General features: G+C 44.4%; 1 protein-coding gene across 1 annotated transcript in view; it reads left to right on the forward strand.

Annotated features, from left to right (window-relative positions):
- The first annotated feature begins 16,288 nt into the window (after nucleotides 1-16,288).
- BPTF (bromodomain PHD finger transcription factor) overlaps nucleotides 16,289-26,775 on the forward strand; it is a 114,754-nt gene continuing 104,267 nt past the window's right edge. The window contains 2 exon segments of the mRNA XM_080681331.1: nucleotides 16,289-16,631; nucleotides 16,633-16,978. Coding sequence (XP_080537457.1) covers nucleotides 16,386-16,631; nucleotides 16,633-16,978 — 592 coding nt within the window. The 5' untranslated portion in view covers nucleotides 16,289-16,385.

Here is a 26,775-nt window from a genome sequence, read left to right on the forward strand (position 1 = left end):
CTTGAGCTCCTTCATGAACATCTCTATGCACTTTCATGCTCCTGTCCATGAAGAAACCCCTGCCCCGTGCCTAGGTGTACCCTGCAGTAACTGTGTACCCTGCGTGTTCACATAAAATGAGCTCCATGACTTTATTTTCCCTTTTAGAAACCACCAATGTAAAGGAGTAAGTATAGAGTCTAGACTGCTTCGCAACTAGTTTATAAAATGAAAATACTGTCTCAAACAGAAACGCCTGTGCCCCTTCATATTACAAATGCAATGCTATCTTTTTATTGATTACTGCCTTGTGAGTGAATCGGTGTTTGACTACAAAACGGTGGGAAGTATGGATGATTGCCCTCTCCCAGCTGATTGCTTTAAGACCAACCTGTGATCTCAGATCATTTTACTTTTTAAATATAATTTCTCTTCCCTACGACAAAATGAATTGCAAGGATGTAATAGAAAGTGGGAAGGGTAACCTATAAATTTAAAGAGACTTGAAAAACCTATTTAATCAGTTATCATATGAAACCTTATTTGATCCTAGTTAAACATTTTATAAAAAATGTATGAATGCCGAAACCGGTTTGGCTCAGTGGATAGAGCGTCGGCCTGCGGACTGAAGGGTCCCGGGTTCGATTCCGGTCAAGGGCATGTACCTTGGTTGCGGGCACATTCCCAGTGGGGAGTGTGCAGGAGGCAGCTGATCGATGTTTCTCTCTCATCGATGTTTCTGGCTTTCTATCCCTCTCCCTTCCTCTCTGTAAAATATCAATAAAATATATTTTTAAAAAAATGTATGAAACAAAGAGAAGGTCGATTTCTGATTAGATATTTGATGATAAAAGGAATTACTCTTTTTTAAAATATGTTTTTATTGGCTTTAGAATGGAAGGGAGAGGGAGAGAGAGAAACATCGATCAGGTGCCTCCCTTATGCACCCCAATAAGGGACTAAACCCACAACCGAAGGGGGAACATGGTGAACAGTGCTGAGGACAGGCCAGATAGCCATCTCAGAGGGTAGTGTAACTGAATTTAAGGGGAGGGGTGGGAGATGGGCTTCCAAAGGGAAGGGCTGCACAGCACCCAGCCAGCTGGGTCGATGAAGGCAGCGTCCAGGCGCTGGAGTTTCATCCTTGTTTACAGTCACTGGAGGAGAGTTGTTGTCAGTGGGTCTGGGGGCTGAGGTGGGATTAGAATGTGGATGGAATGCCGGTGCACGATCAGGTGCCTTCAAGACAGCTTCCATTCTTTGTATGGCCTGACTGTGGTGAACTCTGTGCAGCCATAGCAACAAGATGTCTTTAAACTTTCATGTTTAAAGGAAGGACCTTAATCACTTAAAGGATCATACCCTTAGGCATTACCAGCTTTCTCCCAGAGGCCCCAGTTTTACCACAGCCGCTCCACTGCCTTCACCTGATGAAGCTCCTCCTGCCCCCCAGGCCTTTCCACAAGTTTTTCATGCTTTAGAACTTGTCCTCAGCGTTGGAAAACATTTAGCATTCCTGGCTTCTGGCCCACAAGATGCCAACTGTGCCTCCAAGTCATTGAGACTACCAAAGGAAAGAGAAACTGCCCACATGCGTTTCCATTGCCCTCTAGGGAACATTGCTGTCCCTGCCTGAGAATCGCCAGAACAAAGAGGAACTATAAATATAACATTGAAGAGATACCGTCCAGAGGGAGGAAAGATCTATTTAGGTTTGGCATTCCAATGTAACCTGTGTGGGCCGGACAGCATTCCTGTGCCTTCCAGGTGATTCTCCATGGTTCTTTATCTGGCTTTCTGCCACATATAAAGGGACTCCCTGACTTCTGGTTGGGAGGAGCCCAGATAAGAGATCAAGGAAAGAAAAAGGAAGATCAGTTAGTCCCTTGGCTCCCTCCCTAAGAGGTCACCTTGCTCTGGCTGTCTCTCCACCAAAAGGTCCTGACAGGCAAGCTTCTGTATACAGTTCTGCTTCCAGGTTCTGGAAATCTTTCCCTCCTCTTAGCCCTTCAGCCTGGGAAGTCACAGTTAGGCTGTTACCAGCCCCAGGAGTACTGACCCATCCCTTGCAGCGTCCCTAGGTGCCACGCCCACCTTTGAGTAAATCGTCCGCTTGTCAAACCCTCCTGGCATGGTCTTCATTTGAGTGCCTTCTGTTTCCTGTTTGACTTTCTGCACCACACCATTCTGGATCTACACCTGGTCACATGAATATTAACTGTATTGTTTGGGTTCCGCTTACACCTGCTGATGAGGAAGGACCTTAATCACTCAAAGTTTCACTGGGATATTTCTGAGTGGCCCCAGGGGGTGTGCACACACGTTCACCAGCAAGCTCTGCCTTCTTCCTGGAGGCCTCTGCCGTTTCTTCCCCGCTGGCTGCTTTCAGTGATACCCACCGCCTGTGAAGAAAGGGTGGGGCCTCATCCTGCCATTCTGTCTGATACTCAGTCAGGACAATGTCACACAGGCACTGCCATTTCCACAAAACTCTTCACCACTGCAGCAACTGGGCACTGCCATTCCATGGTATATCGGTCAGGGTTCTACCAGAGAAACAGAACCAGTAGGATGGATGGGTAGGTAGGTAGAATGATAGATAGGTAGATCATTCATAGATAGATAGATAGATAGATAGATAGATAGATAGATAGATAGAAAAAGATTTATTGCAAGGAATTGGTCATGTAATTGTGGGGGCTTGCAAGTCTGATGGATGGGTTAGGTAGGTAGAATGATAGGTAGATCATAGATAGATAGATAGATAGATATAAAAAGATTTATTGCAAGGAATTGGTCATGTAATTGTGGGGGCTTGCAAGTCTGAAATCTGTAGGGCAGGCCAGGCTAGGAACTCTTCGGTGAGAGTGAATGCTTTAATTCACAAAGTTCCTCAGGAAAACGTATTTGGTCTTAAGGCTTTTCAACTAATTAAATAAGGCTCACCCAGATTATCAAGGACAATCTTTTTCTACATTATTTTCTTTTTAAAAAAATTAAAGTTATTGGGGTGACATTGGTTAATGGGATCATATAGATTTCAAGTGTACATTTCTACCATACATGATCTGTGCCCACCACCCAAAGTCAAACCATCTTACGTCACCATGTACTTGGACCACTTTACCCACCACTTCCCCCTTCCCTCTGGTAACCACCCTACTGTTGTCAGTGTCTAAGAGTTTCAGTTTTATATCCTACATATGAGTGAAATCATATGTTCTTAGCTTTTTCTGACTGACTTATTTTGCTTAGCATAATATTCTCAAGTCCCATCCATGTTGCAAATGGCGCTATTTCATCCTTTCTTATGGCTGAGTAGTATTACATTGTATACATGTACCGTATCTTCTTTATCCACCCCTCTATCGAAGGACACTTGGGTTGTCTCCATGTCTTGGCCACCGTGAATAATGCTGCAGCCAAGTGTGCTCCGGGCACTGCTGGCCATCAGGTGATGGTGGACTCCCTTCCTTGAAGGCCACCTCGCTCACTAGATATTCTGTCTTCTCCACAAGGTCATGGGCATTAGCCACCCCTGGTTTCCTCATATGGTGTCGCAGAGGAGGAAGTGGCTTAGGCTGCAGAGTTCTTCAGACAGGCTGTCAGGCCAGACTGATTTGGGGGAGGTCAGGACTAGTTAGAAATAAACAGCGATCCCTGAGACCAAACACAGCAATGCTGGGACAGGAGGAATCCCATCTCTTTTCTGAGGTCACTTGGGGCAAACAGGGTGGGAGAGTAGGGGGTGGGCCAGTCAGACTCTTGAGCCCCCAGAAATCCTAGATTCCAGAATTGCCTGGGGGAGGGTGTCCCCAACCCTGGAGCCCAGACCCTTTGCCCTGAACCTTGAGGATGGATACACGTTGCCCAGAATGAACACGTCTGGGGATATCAGTCCCGACTCACAAAACTACACTTCTTGGGATTGGCCTGGAGGTGGCGCCCATGCTGTTGGTCTGGAACTGCTGGACCAGGCTCAGGTGGGTCTGGCAAGGGGCTGAGGTCACCAAGTGGAAGAGGATGCCCAGAAGGCTGGGTTGGGCCCTTTTATCAGGCCCCGAAAAGAGCAGGGCCATTGTCCGCCCCTAGGAGCACTGGCATGCATTTCAACTGCTCAAGACTTACCTTGAAATCTGTTTTTAACTCCCATCCCTGCAGATCCAGAGAGATCTGGGTTTTAAATACCATACCCTGATCTCTTCGTAAAATCTAGCCTTCCTACGAATCCTTCCACGACACAGCTTAACAATTCTTCTGACCAAAATGCATTCTTGAGTGTTTATCGGGCAAAGAGAAAACATTTTTTTAAAAGGATTGCAAGCAAGGTTAGGCTGAGGAGCCCGTGATGCTTTTGCCGCTCCGTGTCCTGTGGCCTGGCCAGGCCCCTCGTCAGTTCTGTGGAGCCAGGGTGGAGGGTTCAAGAAAGAGGCGGAACAGCAGGTGGTCAGAGGTCCCTTTAGATCCGGGATTCACTCATTTCTGGGCCACTGCTCTGGCCAAGGGATTCTATCCATGCAAACAGGCCAAGGCATGTCTGCAAGACTGCCTGCTGTTCCTTGCCTCTGTGATCCGGGTCTAGTTTGCAGAACATAACAGAAAGCGGAGAATCAGCAAATCAAGACACAGTCCTGGTTTAAGACGACAGTAGCCCTGGCTGAGGGCAGAGCCTATGAAATTAGGTCCAGCCTAGCCATGGCTGCCCTAGAGGGCAGTCCACTGTGTGTGTGTGCGCGCGCACAGATCCTTTTCCAGGCAAATCCCTGGATCCGCTATCCCAGCCAAGGTGTGGGAAGCTCCCAGCCTCTTATTTAGTTTATGCCTTCAGCATCAGCTGGCAAATGAGTCCCATGTTTCATTTCCCACCTCCCCTTCCACTAAAAAAAGGTCATTCGCTTTAAGATCAAGCTAACATACATTCACTGTTGAGTAAAGCAAACACGTTTCTAATAAAATTCAGACTCTCCTGAGACGTTGGCTTTATAGCTTCCAGGTGGAGGACATGGCGTCTGTGCGGGTGAGAAGATAATGAAATGGCTGGAAGTACTTGGGGTAGCGTTCAGGAGACAAAAATGTTCCGTCCCTACATTGCTCAGTGAAAATGACCCGTTAGGTAGACTTAATGGGGCTCTGAAAACCCTGTCCTTGCTCCCCTTCCTATTTGCTGGGCTGCTCAGGGAGCTGTGAGGCCCAAAGAAATAACCCAGGCCGATGGAAACCCAGTTCAGAAAGATTATGTATAACTTCCCCCTGGAAACGAAATCTGTTGTCTCCTCGCAGGCCAGCAGGGGCTGCGATTCTTGCATGGAATGGGATGCCTGTGGTGGGAAGATCAGAGGCCACTTTGTTTGGGTAACTGTCCTGACAAGCTGAGAAAAATGACATGGGGAGTGGCTGAAGGCTGGCAGCTGGCTGCCCCTAGGATGGGTGTGCCCATTGGCTTCAGAGGAAGCAGGAATGAAGGAATAAAAATCACCATGAATATTTGAAGGCATAAAAACTTCATTTTCAAGCAAAGCAACACTAGCTTAAAATGTGTGTCTCCTCCCAATTTGTTTTATTCTTACTGTTGTTGTTTTTTTAATCCTTTTATTCTCTTTGCTCAGAGGTAAGTAATTGATTTCCTTATCAGGATGTCGGGCAATACATTTTTCAGGTTTTCAGGGAGCACAACAAATCTAAAATGATTGTCTGGCAGACACAGCTTTCAGCTGCAATCATTCCTTTTTTTTCCTAATCTAGTTTTTTTTTGGTATTTTTTTATTTTATTGACTTTTTTACAGAGAGGAAGGGAGAGGGATAGAGAGTTAGAATCATCAATGAGAGAGAAACATTGATCAGCTGCCTCCTGCACACCCCCCACTGGGGATGTGCCTGCAACCAAGGTACATGCCCTTGACCGGAATCGAACCTGGGACCCTTCAGTCTGCAGGCCGACGCTCTATCCACTGAGCCAAACTGGTTAGGGCTAATCTAGTTTTTTAAATTTTATTTATTTTTATTTATTTCAGAGATGGAGAGAGATTGAGAGATAGGCACATCAATGATGAGAGAGAAAAAAATCATAAACATAATTCTTTTTGTGAAAAAAAATAGACATAAATAAAATCCATTTACCATTTCCACCATTTTTAAGTGTACAGTTCAGTGGCACTAGGAACATTCACATTGTTTGCATACATCACCACCAGCCATCTCCAGAACTCTTTCGGCTTCCCAATGGAAACCACAAACTCATTACAGTAACTCCCCATTACCCCTTACCCCCACCCCTGGCAACCCCCTTTCTACTTTCCATCTCTATAAATTTGACTACTCTGGGGGCCTCATGTAAGTGGAATCGTACAATATTTGTCCTTTTGTGTCTGGCTTACTGTCTTCAAGGTTCATCCAGGTTGTAGCGTGTGTCAGCATTTCCTTCCTTTATAAGGCTGAATAGTAGTTGCCCTAACCGGTTTGGCTCAGTGGATAGAGCATCGGCCTGCGGACTGAAGGGTCCCGAGTTCGATTCCGGCCAAGGGCATGTACCTTGGTTGTGGGCACATCCCCAGTAGGGGGTGTGCAAGAAGCAGCTGATCGATGTTTCTCTCTCATCGATGTTTCTAACTCTCTCTTCCTCTACCTTCCTCTCTGTAAAAAATCAATAAAATATATTTTTTAAAAAAAAGGCTGAATAGTATCCCATTGTGTGCACAGACCACAGGTTGGTTAGCCATTCATTTGTCAGATGATGGACACTGGGTTGCTTTCGTGATTATGAATACTGCTACCACGGACATCCATGTACTAGTTTTTGTATGGACATGCTTTCAATTCTCTTGGCTATATACCTGGGAACAGAATTGCTGGGTCACATGAACACTCATGTTTAACCTTTGGAGGAATTGCCAAAGTGTTTTTCACAGGGCTGCACCGTTTTACATTCTTGCCAACAGGGTATAAGGTTTCAAGTTTCCTCACATCCTCACCAACACTTGTTATTCACCCCCTTTTTTTATTACAGTCATCCTAATGGATGTGAAATGCCCTCTCACTATGATTTAGATGTAAACGTTATGTTTTAATATTTCAAGTCAGGAGAATATACTACTTATTTTCTTGTATAATTAATAATTATTTTACAGAAGAATTGCATGTCTAACACACTAGGATATAAAGAACAAAACACATCTAAGGTTCAGTTGCTGCAAGTAGGAGATTATTCACTTAGTGGAGTGGTTTTTATCACCAACCTTTTTTTAAAAATACATATTTTTATTGATTTCAGAGAGGAAAAGAGAGATAGAAACATCAATGATGAGAGAGAATCATTGATCAGCTGCCTCCTGCACGCTCCCTACTGGGGATTGAGCCTGCAACCTGGGTATATGCCCTTGACCAGAATCGAACCCTGGACCCTTCAGTCCACAGGCTGACGCTCTATCCACTGAGCCAAACCAGCAAGGGCATCACTAATCTTTATTAAGTGTTTGCTGAATTTCAGGCACTGTACTTGGCTCCTTATGTGCATTATTTTATCTCATGCCCATAACAACACTATGATGTGGGCACTATAATCCTTCCCATTTTACATGTAACAAAACAGAGGTAAAGAAGCCTGCCCAGGGTCACAGGATTGCCCCAACATAGTAAGTCTTCTTATTTCTTCCTAAACACACTGGGTCCACTCTGTTTAGATCTTCACATGGATGACTTCTTTGATGTTCAGGTTTGAGCTCAAATGTTACCTCCTCAGAGCTTTCCCTTCACCTACACAAAGTAGCATTGTATGTATTGCCAACATATAATAAGTACTCAATAAATACTTACTAAGTGAAGCCATACCATGGACATCTCCACTCCCCTAAATCTGCTTCCCCCATTCCTTTGGTTCAGAATAGCTTGTCTACTTAGCTCAAGTCCTATGCCCCGTCCCCAGCAATGCCCCCTTCTCTGAGCAAATCCAGGCAAGTGATGTTTCGGGCTCAGCTGGTGTGGCTCAGCGGTTGAGCGTTGACCTATGAACCAGGAGGTCATGGTTCAATTCCCAGTCAGAGCACATGCCCAGGTTGTGGGTTTGATCCCCAGTGTGGGGCATGCAGGAGGCAGCTGATCAATGATTCTCTTTCATCATTGATGTTTCTACCTCTCTCCCCATCTCCCTTCCTCTCTGAAATCAATTAAAAAATATTTTTTTTAAAAAAGAGATATTTTGGCCCTGAATTAAAAAATCACCATCAACATATTTTAAAAGATGTATAATGATGCTGGTTTTGAAATCCTGCCTCTATCATGTACTATGTGACCTTGGGCAAATTATGGAACCTCTGGCCTCTGGTTTCCAGAAAATAATGCATACCGCAGAGTGGTGCTGTGAGGGTTAAATGGGATAACGTCTCAAAATCAATATGCTTAATCATTAACATTTTAAATTACTGTTGAAAAAAATTTAATACTGAAGAAAACTTTTAACACAAAGATGTTCATGAACTGTTACTTATAATAGGAAACATTATGGAAACAAACTCAGAATCCTTTTGATGGAATACTATGCAGTCATTACATTGTGAGGATGTATTGTAGAATCATAGACGAGAGAGCACTGGACAAAAGTGTGGAAGTGGTGTCATCTTGCCTATATATAAATACATCGCTAAAGTCCCTGGGCCTCTCCAGCCTGTGGGTTTAAATGAGACCACATTCACCTTGTACCCAAATTTCTCTGTCTCGTTACCCCCACCTGCTCCTGCAGACCTCTGCAAAGGCCCTGGGGGCCCTAGGGAGTCGCTAGAGTACATCTGCTCCTCCCCCGCTGCCCCAATTTTCATAAAATGTCTGGCCTTGATAGACACAGCCTCTCTCTCTCTCTTATTTTTTTATTATTATTATTATTATTTTTTTAAAATATGGAACGCTTCACGAATTTGCGTGTCATCCTTGCGCAGGGGCCATGCTAATCTTCTCTGTATCGTTCCAATTTTAGTATATGTGCTGCCGAAGCGAGCACTCTCTCTCTCTTTTAAAATAGATTTTTATTGATTTCAGAGAGGAAGGGAGAGGGAGAGAGAGACAGAAACATCCATGATGAGAGAGAATCATTGATCAGCTTCCTCCTGCACGCCCCACACTGGGGATGGAGCCCCAAACCCGGGCATGTTTCCCTGACCGGGAATGGAACTGTGACCTCCTAGTTCATTGGTTGATGCTCAACCACTGAGCCACGCCAGCTGGGCGACACAGCCACTCTTTTTCCAGGCCTTTGCCCTTGCAAATACTCCACAAAGGACACCCTCTGTGGGGCGACCCACCACCTGCTCTGCCTGGACCTGGGATGGGTTCCTGGGATGCAGGACTTTTTGTGCTAAAACTGGAAGAGACATTGGCAAACTGGGATAAGCTGGTCACCCTCTCTCACTGCGCAGGGTGCTTCCAGGGCTGCACAATTTTAGGTCCCCAAGTGGGGTTTCTCAGCCGGAGCCAGGCTGTGTTCCTCCCAAAATAAGGATGATGGATTGCACAGAGGACTGGGTGAGCAGAATCTCTGTTTGAATTCAGACTTGTATCCCTGGTCCCAGAGAAGTAAGAAAACTAGTCAAAAGCTTGCTTCAGAAACAAGGGATCAGGGCACAGGTCTGGGCAAGAGATGCTGGTTTGGGAAACATGAGCTCACTGGGTGGCAACGGAAGTCATGGGAGTGGGCTAGAGGGTCCAGGAGATGTGTAATGAGGACGGAGCCTGAGAATAAAGACATTTGAGCCAATAAATAAATGGAAACCAGAGAAATGGGGGTGGGGGGGAGCGAGAAAAATGGCCAAGAAGATAGGAGGAAAACTAAGATTCGAGATCGGCAGGTTTGGGGGCACAGTTTCCTCAATCTGTCCTTCGCTTCCCTTTGTCTATGCCTATGCAAAAGCCAGTATTGATACTGACTTATCATCTCTGTATCATTGCATAGGTTTCTCTTCACCTTCTTCCAGCTCCTGAGATGTAAGTGACTCCCCGAGGCCTGTGTGACATCTGCTCTCTCTCTGTACCTCTTCCATAATACTTGCATTTACCCACACGGCCGCCATTTTCTTTTTTTTTTTTTTTTTTAATATATTTTATTGATATTTTACAGAGAGAAAGGGAGAGGGATAGAGAGCTAGAAACATCGATGAGAGAGAAACATCGATCAGCTGCCTCCTGCACACCTCCCACTGGGGATGTGCCCGCAAGCAAGGTACATGCCCTTGACCGGAATCGAACCCGGGACCTTTCAGTCCGCAGGCCGACGCTCTATCCACTGAGCCAGACCGGTTTCGGCGCGGCCGCCATTTTCATGTCAATGAGGCTGCTTCCCAAATTAAACCTCAGCTGCAATCTCTCCAGGGCTTCAGTCCACATTTCAAAGTGGCTCCAGGACAGTCCCGCCTCATTTTCCCATCAACCAGCCAAATTCAGCCTACTTAAGTGTGAAACAGCCGGATCAGAATCATAGACGTTAGCACTGGAAAGACCCATTGAGATGATCTATCTAATCCAGACCTGCCCAGCTAGCGATGGCACACACTAGCGAATGAGATGTGGGGGGTGGTCCAGAGACTCCAGCCACTCTGAGGGCCATCCCCCGAGCCCTCAGAGTGGCTGGAGTCTCTGGACCAGTCACCTCTGTTCATATGGCCTCATCCTGAGTCTTAACTGCATGTCTGTGATACATCACACTCCAAGTTACCCAAGTCTAAGTCAACTCACATTAACATCTGTGCGTGTGTGTGTCATATCCTAGCTGATCTATCGCCCCTCCCAGACTGAAGGAATCCTCCAGGTTATGGGAGCTGGATGGCCAGCCACTCCCCATCCTGGCCTCTCCTGCAGTTAGATGAGTACTCAGCACATCCCCCTCAGCCTTTGAACTGGAAGCTAGCAGTGCTATGGAGCAGTGCCCAGTGCCCAGCGTGGGTGATATTACCAGGACAAGCTGGGCCTTGTGCCAGGGAGCGACAGCATGCTGTCCTCACCAGTTTTGTAGCCTGATTTCAGACAATTCCTGGTTGCAAATTTCGGAATCTGGAAGAACCACACTGATAAAGAAATGGGAACCGAAGTGGTTGTAGGAAATAGGCTCTCAGGGAAATGGGGCGGGGTGGTCTGTGCCTGCCTGTCTAGACTTTTGAGGCTGAAGGTAGAGAAAATGCATCTAATGTTGAGTTCTGAGACTTAAATACCCCATATCAACTGTGGCAAAACAATTCAGCAAAACACCCGTGCCGCTTGGAATTAAAGACAACTCTTTAAGGAGTGATTGGCTGTGGCCATAGAACTATAGTGGACGTGAGGACTTCAAGGACTAGGGGGTGGGAGGGGGAATTTCTTCCCGACATGCTCAATGCCTGGAGCTCTCTTTGGATTTAGGAGACTGCATATACCACATATAACCCATTTCCAAGTGGCCTGAAAGCCTGCTAGCATTGAGCCTCAGCCCAGAGCAGGAGAAATCCTTCAGCAGGTCCAGGTTGCAGAGCAAGGAGCTCTGTTAGTTGGTCCTCAGACCCCAGGGGATCCAATGGTGCTCAGTGTGCGGTCACATGCTGGGATGCTGTACAGAGCCCACATCACGTCCTCAAAAGAGCATCACTGTGGCTGTGTTTCAGGTTTTAGAACAAAGCCTTGCTCGCTTTGGCTAATAACTATTCTTCTTTTTGGAAACTGGTTTTATTATTTATTTATTTAATTTTTTTGTTGTTAAGCCTCACCAAGGATATTTATTCCCCATTTATCTTTAGAGAGCGTGAAAGGGAGGGAGGAAGGTAGGGAAGAGAGAGAGAGAGAGAGAAGGAGAGAGAAGTATTGATGTGAAAGAGACACATCTATTGGTTGCCTCCCCCATATGCGCCTATGGGGTTCAGGAGAACCTGCAACCCTTGAGTGGGAATAAAACCGTGATCCTTGGGTGCCAACACTCTAACCACTTAGTAACACTGGCCAGGACTGGAAACTTGTTTTTAAATTGCTCCTGGGCCCTTCCAAAGAGTGAAAGTCTGACCATGGAGCACTGGCTGACCATGTAACCTATGTGGCTTATCATGAACTAAGTATCTGTCCACTTAACCACAAAGTGCCCAGTAGCACTCCTTTCCTCAAGAGGACATGGAATATAAGAGCCGGTCTGAGCAGGCCCTGAAGAAGGCACAGACAGGCAACACCTAGGGTGTTCACTCCCATTTTACTGCCACCCTCCCTCAATCCATAACCTTACGGAACTCTCCCATGACCAGGTGACTAAGGAGGACGACATCTGAGCTTGGTTTACTGCTAAGGTGTTATAGCTGCACTAGGCAAGTAGTCTTTTTTTTTTTTTTTTTTTTAAGACATTTTTATTGATTTCAAAGAGGAAGGGAGAGGTAGATAAAAACATCAATGATGAGAGAGAATCATTGATCGGCTGCCTCCTGCACACCCCTCATTGGGGATTGAGCCCCAAACCCGGGCATGTGCCCTGACTGGAAATGGAACTGTGACCTCCTGGTTCATAGATCAATGCTCAACCACTGAGCCACACCGCCAGCCAGGTTAGGCAAGTAGTCTTGAAGGACAATAGTTAAAGGAAATCTTCAGTGGGCCAAGCTTTGAGATGTACTCTTGTGGTTCTCTTTGCCTCGAGAAAGACTCTGTACCATTTCATGAGCCAGGTGGTCAAGGACTTTGGTGAAAAGGAGGTTTGGGAGAGAGGACATAGATGAGGGTCTCAGAACACACCTAGGGAGTGTTAGTGTTCTGTAGGAATACTTATCGAAATGTCTCCACTGCTAAAGAGCGGACAAGAAGACCCACTCTAAAATAAAAAATTAAAAAAAAGGCCCACCCTGTAGATGAAGGGCAAGTTCCTTCCCTAGTCAAGCCAGTGACTACTTATTGGGGTCATGAGTGCATCATGGGCTTCTCCTGGCCAAGGCTGACCTCGCTAGTGCCACTACTGAGTGTGTTAGAGTGAATCATTATAATGATTATAATGGACTAGAGGCCCAATGCATGAAATTCGTGCATGGGTAGGGTCCCTAGCAGCTGCCGGCCGGGGCCTCCCTCCCCCCCCGCCGCCTGCCACCGAGGCTGGTTGCTGGGAGGGGCCATGGGCAGTTGGCCGGCTGGTCCCGCCCCCTGGTCAAACTCCTGGTGGAGGGGACAATTTGCATATTGGGCTTTTATTATATAGGATTCTTCTGATCATGGTGTGTACAGTGAGTCAACCACATTGGAAAGAGGTTTATACTGAATTTAGATTTGCTTTTCCGACCAGCCCTGCTTTTCCCATCATCATCCTACATGGGTCTACTGAATACCTTATTTGCCATCATCGTTATCTTACACATCATGGCATCTGTCTTAGTCAGTTCAGGCTGCTATAACAAATTACCGTAGCCTGGGTGGCTGTTCAATAACAGAAATTTATTTCTCACAGTTCTGCAGGCTGGAAGTCTTAGATCAGGGTGCCAGCAAGGTTGGGTTCTGGTTGCAGACTGCCAACTTCTCATGTGTCCTCACAAAGCAGAGAACAGCAGGAAAGCAACCTCTCCTATGCTCTTACAAGGGAACTAATCCCATTCATGAGGGCTCCACCTTCATGATCTCATCTAATCCTAATTATTCCCCAAAGGCTCCACCTCCTAATATCATCACATTGGGTGGGCAGGGGTTCAGCACGTGAATTGGGGGTGGGTGGGGTGGTAGGGGACACGGTCCATAACAGCATCTGACCAAGGGGCTAACTTTAGAGAAAGAAGAAACTGGCCGTCAGATTGGCTAGCCCTATTGTGGACCCCAGTAACCAGAAGTGGCTGGCTTTATGAAATAGTAGACTGTTCCATGGAATACACAGCTCCCGAGACCAGCTGGAAGACAAACAGCTTGAGAGCTTGGATTCCATTTATACTTACAACTAGCGATTCTGGAGGTGTCAATATCCTTCTCATGAATTTCTTTTCTGTGTAAGTGAGCCAGTGTTTCTGTTGCTTGCAATTAAAAACACCAAGAATACAAAAATACCTCTTGTTGTGTCATCTATAGTATTTTTATTATTATTTTTTTTTTGTAAATCGGCCTCCTCCACAAATAGCTTATGAACTCTGAAGGCTGTCACCATTTCTAATATTTTTCCTATAGTACATGGGACTGTACTTTACACAGTGCAGGATACAGGTTGCAAACTTGTAGATTCTGGGCTATATCAGAACTGCATGTAATTTGCTCAATCTGAAGTGTTTTTAAAAAATTGACTTAGTTGCCAACATTTAAAAATCGTAAGATTTCAGATGCAATGCCCATTTGCACCTTCTCTTGAAAAACTTGAAGATCTAGCCATTTTAAACCCATATTCCCACAGCTTCCCTCTTTTTTTTTTTTTTTTTTTAATCCTCACCCGAGTACATTTTCATTGATTTTAGAGAAAGAGAAACTTTGATGTGTCTGGGAATTGAACCTGCAACCTTTTGGTGTATGGATACGCTCCTACCAACTAAGCCACATGTCCCAGGGCCCACAGCTTTCTTTAAACAAAACACAGGCTCTTCCATTTGACAAAGTCCTCATCTTGCCCACTTTTTTTACTTCCATAACTTAGCCAGACTCCGAAGGCATGTTTGTCACCCTTGATGTTTAACTGAATTATACTGAATAAATTGTCAACTAATGCTTGTTTTACATTTTCTTTCTTAAAAAAAATTATATATATATATATATATATATATATATATATATATATATATATATATATATATATTTGTGTTGATTTCAGAGGAAGGGAGAATCAGAAACATCAATGATGAGAGAATCATTGATTGCCTGCCTTCTGCACGCCCCCTACTGGGGATGGAGCCTGTAACCCCTACATGTGTTCTGACCTGGAATCAAATCCCGGCCTCCTGGTTTATAGGTCCACGCTCAACCACTGAGCTAAACTGGCATTTTCTTTCTTTTTTTTCTTTCTTAATCCTTATTGTTGAAAGTATTACAAGTGCTCCCTTTTCCCCCCATTGGCCCCTTCAAGCCCTCACCTTGCCCCAGGCCTCCATCACCCTATTGTCTGTGTCTATGGGTTATGCATACAAGTTCTTTGGTTAATCTCTTCCCACCCACCCAGCCACCCCGCCTACCCTCTGAGATTCATTTGCATTTCACTTTTGCTTTCTATCCTTGTAACTAGAGTGTAGTAAGCCACTCAGTGGACAGGAGCCTGTTAACTATATTTATTTTCTTTCTTTCTTTCTTTTTTTTTTTTTTTTAGATTTGAGAGAGAGGAAGGAAGGGAGAAACATCGATTTTGTTGTTTCCCTTATTTACGCATTCGGTTGGCTGATTCTTGAGTCTCCCTGGTTTGGTCTGGGGATGCCGATAATCTCATCATCTTGATTCCTCCCCTGGGCTAAGCAGAGGCCTGATGACTAGTGAGGTAAAAAGATTAAAATTACTTCCTGGTAACACAAACATACATTTTGAAGTAGGTTTTAGGCAGGAAGTCACTCTTTCTACTGGAAAGTTCTTGCGGAGGTGTTGGAGTTTCCAGCTGGGATGCTGGGGACGGTGCAAGGAGACTGGAATGTAGTTCATCCCGAGTTTCTCCGAGGCTTCCGGGTGGGGATTCTAATGGTTGGAGTCCCGGAGTGACGGCCCAGGGGTCCGGCGCCCCGGGGCGTGGTTCCTGGCACAGCCCCCAAGCAGTTGCCATTGGGATCCTGTCAGGACTCCCGAGAACCAAGCCCGGGGAGTTTCACATTTCTGGGGGCTCCTCTCCCCGCCCCCCAGTTAATTTCCCTCCGTCGCTGGCGAAGCCGGTCCCCGCGGTTGCTCGAGTCGCCCCCTCCGCGTGCCCGCTGGCTCTTTTAGCATCAGCTTCCCCAAGGAGGCGGGAGACGGATACATTTGGGGGCTCCCCTGCCCTCCTCTCCGAGCCAGGGGAGGGGAGACACGGGAAGGAGGCCCTGCTGAGAAGGCTCCGCGGAGGTAGTCGTCTCCCCAGACTTGGGCGCTGGGCACTTCTCAAGGGGCAGCGAGCGCCCCGCTGGCCCGCGCCGCCTACGTCTGAGGTCCGGCCGCGCCGCGCGGAGGCGCCCGGGGCTCCCCGCCCCCGGCCCGGCGCTCCCGCGCCCCCCCTAGCGGCCGCCGGGGGCCTCGCTCCGTCCCAGGCTCGTCGGCGGCGCAGCTCACGTGACCGCGCTCCGGGCCTGCGGCCGCTGTCGGTTCCCCCAGTCACCGAGCGAGAGGGAAGAAACAAGATGGCGGCTGAAGGCGATCCGGAGTGGGGCCCCAGCAATTCGGATTGAGCCTTCTCCCTCCACCCGCTTCCGCCGGCCGGGCCCCTCCCGCCCGGCCCCGCGGGCCTCCCCACCCGGCCCCGGCGCCCCCACGCTCCCCTCCCCCTCCGCTTTCCCTTCTCCCCCCGCCTGAGCTCCGACATGAGGGGCCGGCGGGGCAGGCCGCCCAAGCAGCCTGCGGCTCCCGCAGCGGAGCGCTGCGCCCCGGCCCCGCCGCCGCCGCCGCCGCCCACGTCCGGACCCATCGGGGGGCTCCGCTCGCGGCACCGCGGCAGCAGCCGGGGCAGGTGGGCCGCCGCCCAGGCTGAGGTGGCGCCCAAGACGCGGCTGAGCTCGCCCAGGGGGGGCAGCAGTAGCCGGAGGAAGCCGCCGCCGCCGCCGCCGGCCCCCCCCCAGCACCAGCGCCCCGGGCCGGGGGGGGCGAGGAGGCGGGGGCGGCAGGGCGGGGGGCGGGGGCGGCGGCGGCCACCTGGCCCGGACCACCCCGGCCCGGAGGGCCGTCAACAAAGTGGTGTACGATGACCACGAGAGCGAGGAGGAGGAGGACATGGTCTCCGAGGAGGAGGACGGCGACGCCGAGGAGACCCAGGATTCGGAGGGCGACGAGGAAGACGAGATGGAAGAGGACGACGATGACTCCGATTATCCGGAGGAGATGGAAGACGATGACGACGACGCCAGTTACTGCACGGAAAGCAGCTTCAGGAGCCATAGCACCTACAGCAGCACTCCAGGTACCCACCCAGCCCTCGGTGCGGGCTCCTTCCCCACCTCCTCCGCCCTCCCCTATGCTCGCTCCCCTCGGGGCTCCCCCACCCCCGCCTCGCCCCGGCGGAGGGGAAATGCTACGTTACATCAAGTGACCAAAAAACAAAAAAAAACAACAAAACTAGATTTACCAGGGGAAAGAGGCTCATTGTTCAAAATGGAGATTGCATTGTTGCACTTTGCAGGCCACACACTCGCTCGCTCTCTTTCTCTGCCCCAAGCCCCTGATTTTCCTCTTCCCAATTTGTGCCAGTGCAGTGTCTCCGTGGGGCAGGATCGAAACTTTGGCACACGCGTGTCTATTGCACTTATTTTCCTCCCCTTGTGTTGGTTTGGGGTTTTGGAATGAAAGAAGGCTCTTGTTTTTGCAGACCTCTCCGCATTTCTAATGGGGCTTCTTTTAGATGTTTATTGTATAGCTGTTCCTTAAAATGGAATTGAGGATTTAGACAGGTTGTGGCGCACACACACAGGCACATACCAAGCTTCTCTCCCCACCCGGAGCCTTAGTGTGGTTTTAAAACTGTGTCGAGGAAGTGGATCAGTTTGGGTTGTAGGGGAGCCTTCTCGGGTCCTGGGTTTGTTTTTATTCTTGAGTGCTAATGGACTCGTGCCCCAGTTGCTCGTGAATGGCTGATTAAAAAGCAAAGCAGAAAACCAAACAAAACCAAAACAAACGTGGTCATTCATCCGACTCAAAGTCATTTTGGTAAGATCCAAAGTAAAAGTAAGAAATCGTAAGAACATGCGTCTTGCTGATTTGATCCTTTTGCTTTGCCCGAGAAATGCAGTTTCGTGTCACCTGTTGCAGGAGAACATGTAGCAGGCGTAATAGCTGAAGATGAACTTTTGGACCAACTTTTAAGTCACACAGCAAAAGTATAGGGGGATTTAGTAGAAAATGACTTTTTCTTTTTATCCTATTTCGAAGGACAAAAAGTTCTGCTGGATCTGTAATGAATTTCTTCATGGTGACTCCTAACTTCTCTCAGAAAGTTTCTTTAGCTTGGTGCTTAGATACATTTTTTTTTTAAAAGCACACAATTGCTGCTTTGTATTAAATATGGAGTTACATCTTACTAAGTTGTGAAAAAAGCATTACTTGTAGCGATAACCTACAAGATTTTTCCTTTATGTTTGTTAATCTGTATTAACTAAATTAGAATCCAGCTTTAAGAGCATTTACAAAGTAAAGTTTATGAGGAAATAGGATCTTAAGAAAGTAAGGTGTATCACTTGCGTTTAAAAAAGAGACTAGGGTAGTAGAAGTGGTTAAATAAGTTTAAATGTTTCCATTTTTTATACATGCTTTAATACTTATTGGAAGAGTGTGAATATTAAGCCAGATGTAATCCCATTTAGATTGTCCTAACAGCAAATGAAAAAGGTAACTTATTTTGCCTCACAGGAAGAACATATCTGCCTGTATTTTAATTTTTTTAGGGGGCGGGGAGGGTTGCTGGATGGAGAATGAAGGGAATGAATCCAGTGCCAAGTATTTATTGCATGTAGAGGGGACTATGCCAGTTTTCATTTCATGACAATTTGATTTTAATACATCCTATAGTTATAGTTTTTACTTTAAGAAAGAGCCCACATTTGAAAAAAAGTTGGAGGCTGAGTTACACTATCTCAGGGCGTTTTGGCAGGGCAGTTCAGCTATCCTTAGCTTCTCTTCGAAGGCTTAGCAAATAATACTTAGGATTGATAGCTGTGTGTATGCTGAGTTAAATTACAATTTGTGGTTTGGTGTTTCCTACCTCCCCCCCCCCCCCCCCCACTTATAACATTTATTGAGCATTTATTATGCCAGGCCCTGAGCTAGGGGCTTGGGAAAATAAAAAAAAAGTGATTACAATACTGATGTGACTAAAACTTGTATATTTATGTGCTTACATGACAGTCTACATTGTGTATACTTGTCCTATCTTTATATGAATTTAAGGATTATATACCCTTATATTAATCTTACATCCCTTGCATTTCCTAGCATAGTGTCTTGAATGTAGCAGTATCAGGTGCTCATCAAAGATTGGTGAGAATTTGTAATAGATGAAGTTTTGATAATTCTTCACTGGGTGCCATAACTCTTAAATATTTTAGATTTGGAAAACTAAAAACTGGTCTAATTAGATGTTAATAGGCGAGTGACCAATGAATGTTTTTAGTAGCAGAGTTAATTGTGTTTTGCTTGCCAGGCATTTTCCTTTCTTTATTGGATGGGTGTTAACTTGCTGGATGTTTTACTTTTGAAACACATTATTTCTCAAGATTATGGTAAAAGGAATAATATATATTGTGTTCTAAACTTTTAGACTACGCCCCCTTGTCTAGAATGAGTAACAGTGCATGACAGTGAGTTGTATGGGGTAAGCACTCGTTTTATTAGATTTTTGTAGGTTTTTTTTTGTCTGTACTTACAGACGATAAAGGCTGGAAAGATGGTTGTTAGATAATGTGCATATGAGTATATGCTTTGGAAGTCAAAATATTCTAGTGTTGGTTTAAATATTTCAGAAGCACATAAAGAAATATGATTTGAATCCTGCGTACTGTCAAGGCTAAAAGAGGTATATACTTTATTGGTAATTTAGATTAATTTTATAAACTAGAATGTTGACTTAAGTAATAATAAATTCCTAGTATAAGAAATAACTTATTCATCTATTAAGTACGTTGTAGGTAGTATAACTTGATGGTGCAGAGACAATGGTTGACATTACTAGCTTAATTTTCTAAAATCATAGATTTAAAAGGGTTTATTAACTGAAGGTTAAATGTTTTTCTTTTATGAAAAAAAATTTAAATGGGTATGTAAGGTACTCACATGACAATTGGTAATACAAAATTGAAATCATCTAATTTTGCTTAAGCTAGAGGTATTTGGCTAAATAAGGCTTTTATTTTTTAAAATGTATTTTTATTGATTTCAGAGAGGAAGGAAGAGGGAGAGAGAGATAGAAACATCAATGAAGAGAAAGAATCTTTGATTGGCTGCCTCCTGCATGTCCCCCCACTGGGGATGAAGCCCGCAACCCGGGCATGTACCCTAAATGGGAATTGAAACCATTCTGGCTTATAGATCAATGCTCAACCATTGAGTCATGCCAGCCGGGTTTAATAAGGCTTTTATTTATTTTATTGTTAAAATTAAAAGTTGTTTTAGTCTGTAGTGTTTTGTTTTTTACTTTTTTAAACAAAACATGATTTGAGAGAGAGAAACAACAATGTGAGAGAGGAACATCCATTGGTTGCCTCCCATAAGCACCCGACCAGAACTGAACCTGAAACCTGGGCATGTGCCCTAACTGGGAATTGAACGATCAACCTTTTGGTGCACAGTAGTACAACGCTCAACGAACTGAGCCACACTGGCCAGAGCTAGCCTATAGGGTTTTTTTTGAAAAAAAATATACTCTGCCAATACCTTGAAGGATTGTATAGAAAACCTATTTTGAATAGGCTTTTGGAAAAGTTCTGACAGCACCTTTAAATCTAGCATTTGCTAATTTAAAAAATTTAAGTCATAGTTGAAATAGACTAGTTCTTGCATTTAACTTGAATGGGACTTCTGAAGATTCTTAGCTGGAATTTTGAAATAAGGAACTTTGGATGATTACAGGAAGCAAAAGCTCTGGTGGTATTGTGGGAGTTATGTCCTCGATCAGTGTTATAGATGCCATGAATGAACTATAGATTTATATCTGAAAAGCAGAATTTGTAACTGGCTTGGCAGTATTTATTTCCATCAGTGTCAACCAAATATCTTTTCAGTGTATTTGTAATTTCTGGTTGCTACAAGTGAGTTAGTTACAAAGGGTAGTGGAAGTTTAAAGGAGGTCGATATCATACCTTCCTGGTGGAGTTGTGGTGAGGCTTATACTTCCTGGATGAGCATGTGGACAGTGAGGATGGACAGGTGGAGGGAAGGAGCAGTATGAACTAAGGCACTGATTTTAAAATGTGGGCAGTCTTAAGTAACCTGGTTTAGCATGAGCTTGTGTGTGTGAATAGGAAATAAACTGTAAAGCTCCGTGTTGGGCAGGAACTACACAACCATTTGTACTTTTCCTTCCTTATCTGTAGGGTAAGTAAGGATTGGGTTAGATCAGTGGTCCTCAGTCATTTTTCACTCCTGGAACACTCAGGGGATATGTTATATTTCCATCAGTACCATGCAGAAGTATGAAACTGGAGGAGATAGTTTCTGGAGCACCTCCCCACCAATCTGTTTCAAATCTGTTTTATTTGCGGGTATTGGGGATCAATCAGAAGATTTAAAAACAAGTGGGAAATGATTTCCGTGGGATGTTAGAAAGTTTAGCATAGATTCTGTTCTGCAGGATAGATTGGAAGAGAATGAGATAGCTGATGGGGATCCGGATGGGTTTTGTAGCCTTGGATGGAAGATCATTTCAGGAAGTGCTTCAAAGTTCTCCGTGCCTCAACAACATCACAAGTGTAGACAGAGAGAGGAATGCATCAAATACGCCTCTATAAGAATGGTACTGTCTTCAGTAGGTAGCCATAGGAATTCAACATTATAAGGGAAATTAATGAGCCCTAGCTGGTTTGGCTCAATGGATAGAGTGTCGGCCTGAGAGGACTGAAGGGTCCTGGGTTCAATTCCAGTCAAGGGCACATGCCTGGGTTGCATGCTTGATTTCCAGTAAGGGGAGTGCAGGAGGCAGCCAATTAATGACTTTCATCATTGATGTTTCTATCTCTTTCTCCATCGCCCTTCCTCTCTGAAATTAAAGAAAAAAAAAGGGAAATTAATGAGATTTGTTTTCAGGTATAAGTACCTGAAGAAGTTAAACAGAATTAAAAGAAAGAAAATGGCACTGCTGGTGGTGTTCAGTGGTTGAGCATTGACATGAACCAGGAGATCAAGGTTTGATTCCCAGTCAGGGCACATGCAGGCTCAATCCCCAGTGTGGGGCATGCTGGAGGTAGCCGATCAATGATTTTAGTATATCTTTATTGATTTCAGAGGAAAGGAGAGGGAGAGAGAGATAGAAACATTAATGATGAGAATCATTGATGGGCTGCCTCCTGCACAACCCCCACTGGGGTTGGATTCCATACCATAGCAGTCACACCCTATCCTCTCCTTCTCCCTCTCCATCCCTTGACAACCACTTACTTTCATTCTCTGCTGATATGTCTCTTCTGGACATTTTATATAAATGGAGACATAAAATATGTGGCTTCTTTCACTTAGCAGATTATTTTCAGGTTCATACATGTTATAGCATATACCAGTACTATATCTGAATAATATTCCATTACATGGATATTCCACATTTTGCTTATCTATTCACCAGTTCATGAACATTTGAATTGTTTTCACTTTCGGTCTATTATGAATAATAATGCTGCTGCAAATATTCGTGTATAGATTTTTGGCTGTACAATATGTGTGTTTTACTAAAAATATATTTTATTGATTTTTTTTACAGAGAGAAAGGGACAGAGATAGAGAGTTAGAAACATCGATGAGAAATGAGAGAAACATTGATCAGCTGCCTCCTTCACACTCCCTACTGGGGATGTGCCCGCAACCAAGGTACATGCCCTTGACCAGAATCGAACCTGGGACCCTTCAGTCCACAGACACTCTATCCACTGAGCCAAACCGGTTAGGGCAGTATGTTTTTATTTTGGGTATATTTTGGAACAGCTGGACCATTACAAATGCAGTTTTAATAGAATCATCTTAAGCAGACAGACTTATTTTGTTTGTTACAATTGTTTTTTCTTTTTTTTATAAGATGTATCTGTGCCTTTCTTGGCTACCTGAGGGGGATGACAATAGAGGAGTGGGTGGCCCTGGTGCTGGCTGGCAGGGCTTCACTTGCTTGTAGGTGATAGAGAATTGCCCAGGTAGTGGCCCATCAATCATCTCAGGGTTGCTTTCCACCTGGTTGAAAGTCTTGCCGCTTAGATGCCCACAGTGCTGCCAACCATCTCGGTCAGGTGATCATGTCCCGAATGTGTGGCTTCATCTCCTTGGGCTTCTCCCCGGGGTTCCCCTCCTCCTTGGGCAGGCGCTGGCTTCGGCAGCGAAGTGCTGCTTCCTTTGCAGGCCCGGGTTCAGCCGCCACCCGCTGCGGGGCGCTGTGCAGTTGCAGCCTGATGCGCATAGGGCTCGACCAGCAGCTGTTCAAGATGGGCGCAGCCGGAGGTTCGCTTTCTTTTCTGCTCCACTTCCGCCATCTTGTCGGTTCTTTGGAAAGGCTGTTTGGTAATTTAGTCTTAAAACAAAGTTCTTGCCCTGGACGGTTTTGCCCAGTGGTCGTGGGTTCCCTGTCGAAGGCACATACCTGGTTGCAGGAGGCAACCAGTCGATGTATCTCACATCCATGTTTCTCTCCCCCCCTCCTCCTCCTTCCCTTTCTCTCTAAAAATCAGTGGAAAAAGTGTGCTCAGGTGTGGATTAAAAAACAACAAAGAAACAAAGTTCTCTTAAAATGAAAGAGAGCTGGATTGCCTTAGGCCAGCCTGAAGAACTAATTCCAGAAGGATCTGTCAAGAGACGACCAGTGTGAGTGGAGTTGATTTTCACACTGTTAGTGTGAGGACTTGTGCCAGGCATCAGAGGCACAGGCATATGTAAGCCAAACACAAAATTTTAGATTATCATGATGTATGAGAAGTTGAGGATTCTAGACATGTATTTTATAAATGTAAAAAAATAAATAAATTTGGAGACCAAAGCAGGTAGCTTGGAGATTTAAAGAGTGAAGAATCTGAATCCAGGTTTCATAGGTTTGAATCTGGGCTCTGTGATGATGGGCAATTTGCTCAACTCTTTGTGCTTCACTTTCCTTATTTATAAAATGGAGATATAGTACTTATTCAAGGTGTTGTGATGGTTAAATGGGTTAATGCGTATGAAATGCCTGGTTCAGTAAATATTAGCTATTGTTATCTGTTGATTTGTTCCTGAGCTGAAGATGGAGATTCTTTGATGATATAGAGACCTTACTCACAGTGTGTTGAAGGTAGTATTTTATTCTATTGAAAGCTGTCAACTGATAAGGTAAAAAATATTTAAGTAAAAATGTACATTGAAACAACTTTATTTAAGAAATATTTAATGTTTAACTTCTCCATTTAAAAAAAATTAGTTTATTGAACATCTGATTTATTCCAAAACTATAATAAATAATACATTTACTTCAGTTATTTACAATGGTAGGAGAAAGCACTCTTGATACTTCTAGTTCTTTTGTTGTTCCTGCATGTCCTCTTTTTCTGCCTGTTCCTTAAACACCAGTTTTCCAGGTTTTCAAACCAGCCCATGGCCCTCTAACTCTCCCTCATTCCCCTGAGTTCTCATGTATTCCCAAGTTGTTATTAAAATTACAATGAAAAATCACAAAAATAGTATGGGTTTACTCTTTTGGGAAAATACATATGATAACAGATGAAAATGAAAATCATCTGTAATCCTACCAACCAAAGATAACCATGGTACATGTTTTTATGTATTTTTAAAATTCCATTTTTTATATTATGTTTTTATCTACATATTAAAAAAAGAAATAAAGGTAACTAGGATCATATTAAACTTATTTTTTTATTTGTTATAAAGCAGGGTTTTCCCATATCATTATATCTTTATCAAAGTAGTACATAAACATTGATAAAATAGTATTAAAGACTCACAGTGAACAAAAGTGGTTCCTTGATGTACCTCTTCCTATCTTTCCAGAGGTTTTCAATTCTTGTAGCTGGTTTTTGTTTTTCTGGTAATTATCATAGTATTTTAAAATGATATGCTTATATTTGATTTATCAATTTTAGACATTTCTCTCTTGACTTTGATATAGTAGATGAGCATTTAGCCCTGATAAATTACCCTTACTTTCTTCTATGCTCTCATTATAGTTATATAGCATGATTCTTGGTCAGGATAAGTCATGAGGGATTGATTACACTATTGTGGCTATTAAATGTTACTTACACTTGAATCAAATAATGTGCTATGGTTATTGCTTTCTTTGTAATTGTTTTCCTGGAATTATTGCCCCCGTTTTGTTTTGTTTTTCAACTGCTTAGTGTTCTATGTACTTAGCCTAGGGTACTATCCCTTACTTTAAAATATCATTTCCTGTCCTGGTTGCTGCATCGTTTGGTGCACCAAAGGTTTGCCAGTTTGATTTTTGGTTAGGGCACATACCTAGGTTGTAGGTGTATCCGGGATTGGGTGTGTATGGGAGGCAGCTGATTGATGTTTCTTCTCTCTCCCTTCCTTTCTCTCCAAAAAGCAATAATAACATATCCTTGAGTGAGGATTAAAATAAATAGATAGATAAAATATCTTACCATTTCCTATTTTCTAAACTCTCCAATGTAGCAATTCAATATTTTCCTTGTTGATCTCTTCTGCAGCCTTCAGCATTTCTGCTCTCACCTGAACTGTTGCTTGTTGCTCTTTTTGCTGCTTTGCCATGTTGATTCTGTTTTTTATGACCTACATCTTTCTTGGTTTACTTCCTTTTTTCAGTATAAGCTCTGCTCTAATTGCTTCCTAAGATGGACGCATGAGAAATATCCCCTACCCCTTATTTTTCATTACATGTCTGAAAATGCCCTTTTCAACCCTAAAACTAGATTAGTAGTTTGATTGGTTATAGGATCCTAAATAAAAAAATCAATTTTACTTGAAATATTTGCTTTATTGTGTTCTAGCATGTAGTGTTGCTGTTGAGAAGTCTAGGACCATTCTGATGACCAGTATTTCCATCATGTCTAACCTGTTTGTTGTTTTTTTTTCTTTCTAAAAGCGTTTAAGCCCTAACCGGTGTGGCTCAGTGGATAGAGCGTCGGCCTGCGGACTGAAGGGTCCCAGGTTCGATTCCGGTCAAGGGCATGTACCTTGGTTGCGGGCACATCCCCAGTGGGGGGTGTGCAGGAGGCAGCTGATCGATGTTTCTCTCTCATCGATGTTTCTGGCTCTCTATCCCTCTCCCTTCCTCTCTGTAAAAAATCAATAAAATATATTAAAAAAATAAATAAATAAAATAAAAGCGTTTAAGCTTTATATGGTCTCCAATATTCTTAAGTTTTACGGTGATATCATATCCCTTAATGTGGCTCTTTTTAAGAATGTCAGATTTGCCTTGAAAAGTAGCCCTATTGAAACTTCAGTCCCTCTTTGCTTTTACAGATGGTGCTATTATAAATGTGCTAGATCTATCTTAGGTCACCCAGACTGGTGTTTCCATAGGGTAGATTCTAGGAGTGGGATTATTGGGTTACATTAAATGGGCAATTAAATGATTTGGCAATTATTTGAGGCTGAACCATCACTTACTTGTTTTAAAATCTTCCCTAATTTGAGTTTATGTGGCTTTCAAATTAACTTTTTCTAGAATCTAGCAAAGTTTACCTCAGACCTTTAGCAGGTATTCTTGGATATGAATTAGGCCCAAAGTTCTTTCCTCATCAGTTTATTGGTAAATATACTCACTTGTGGTATGAGAGCCTGAGGTTCACTCTCAAACTAGTGGGGGTGGGTGGGTAGATGTGTGTTTTGAGAATGTTCTGGCTAGGTAAGAATGGATTTCTTCCTTGTTTCTTTTTTTTTTTTTTTTTAAATATATTTTATTGATTTTTTTTACAGAGAGGAAGGGAGAGGGATAGAGAGCCAGAAACATCGATGAGAGAGAAACATCGATCAGCTGCCTCCTGCACACCCCCTACTGGGGATGTGCCTGCAACCAAGGTACATGCCCTTGACTGGAATCGAACC

This window comes from Plecotus auritus, assembly GCF_963455305.1.
Source record: "Plecotus auritus genome assembly, chromosome: 7".
NCBI lineage: Eukaryota > Metazoa > Chordata > Mammalia > Chiroptera > Vespertilionidae > Plecotus > Plecotus auritus.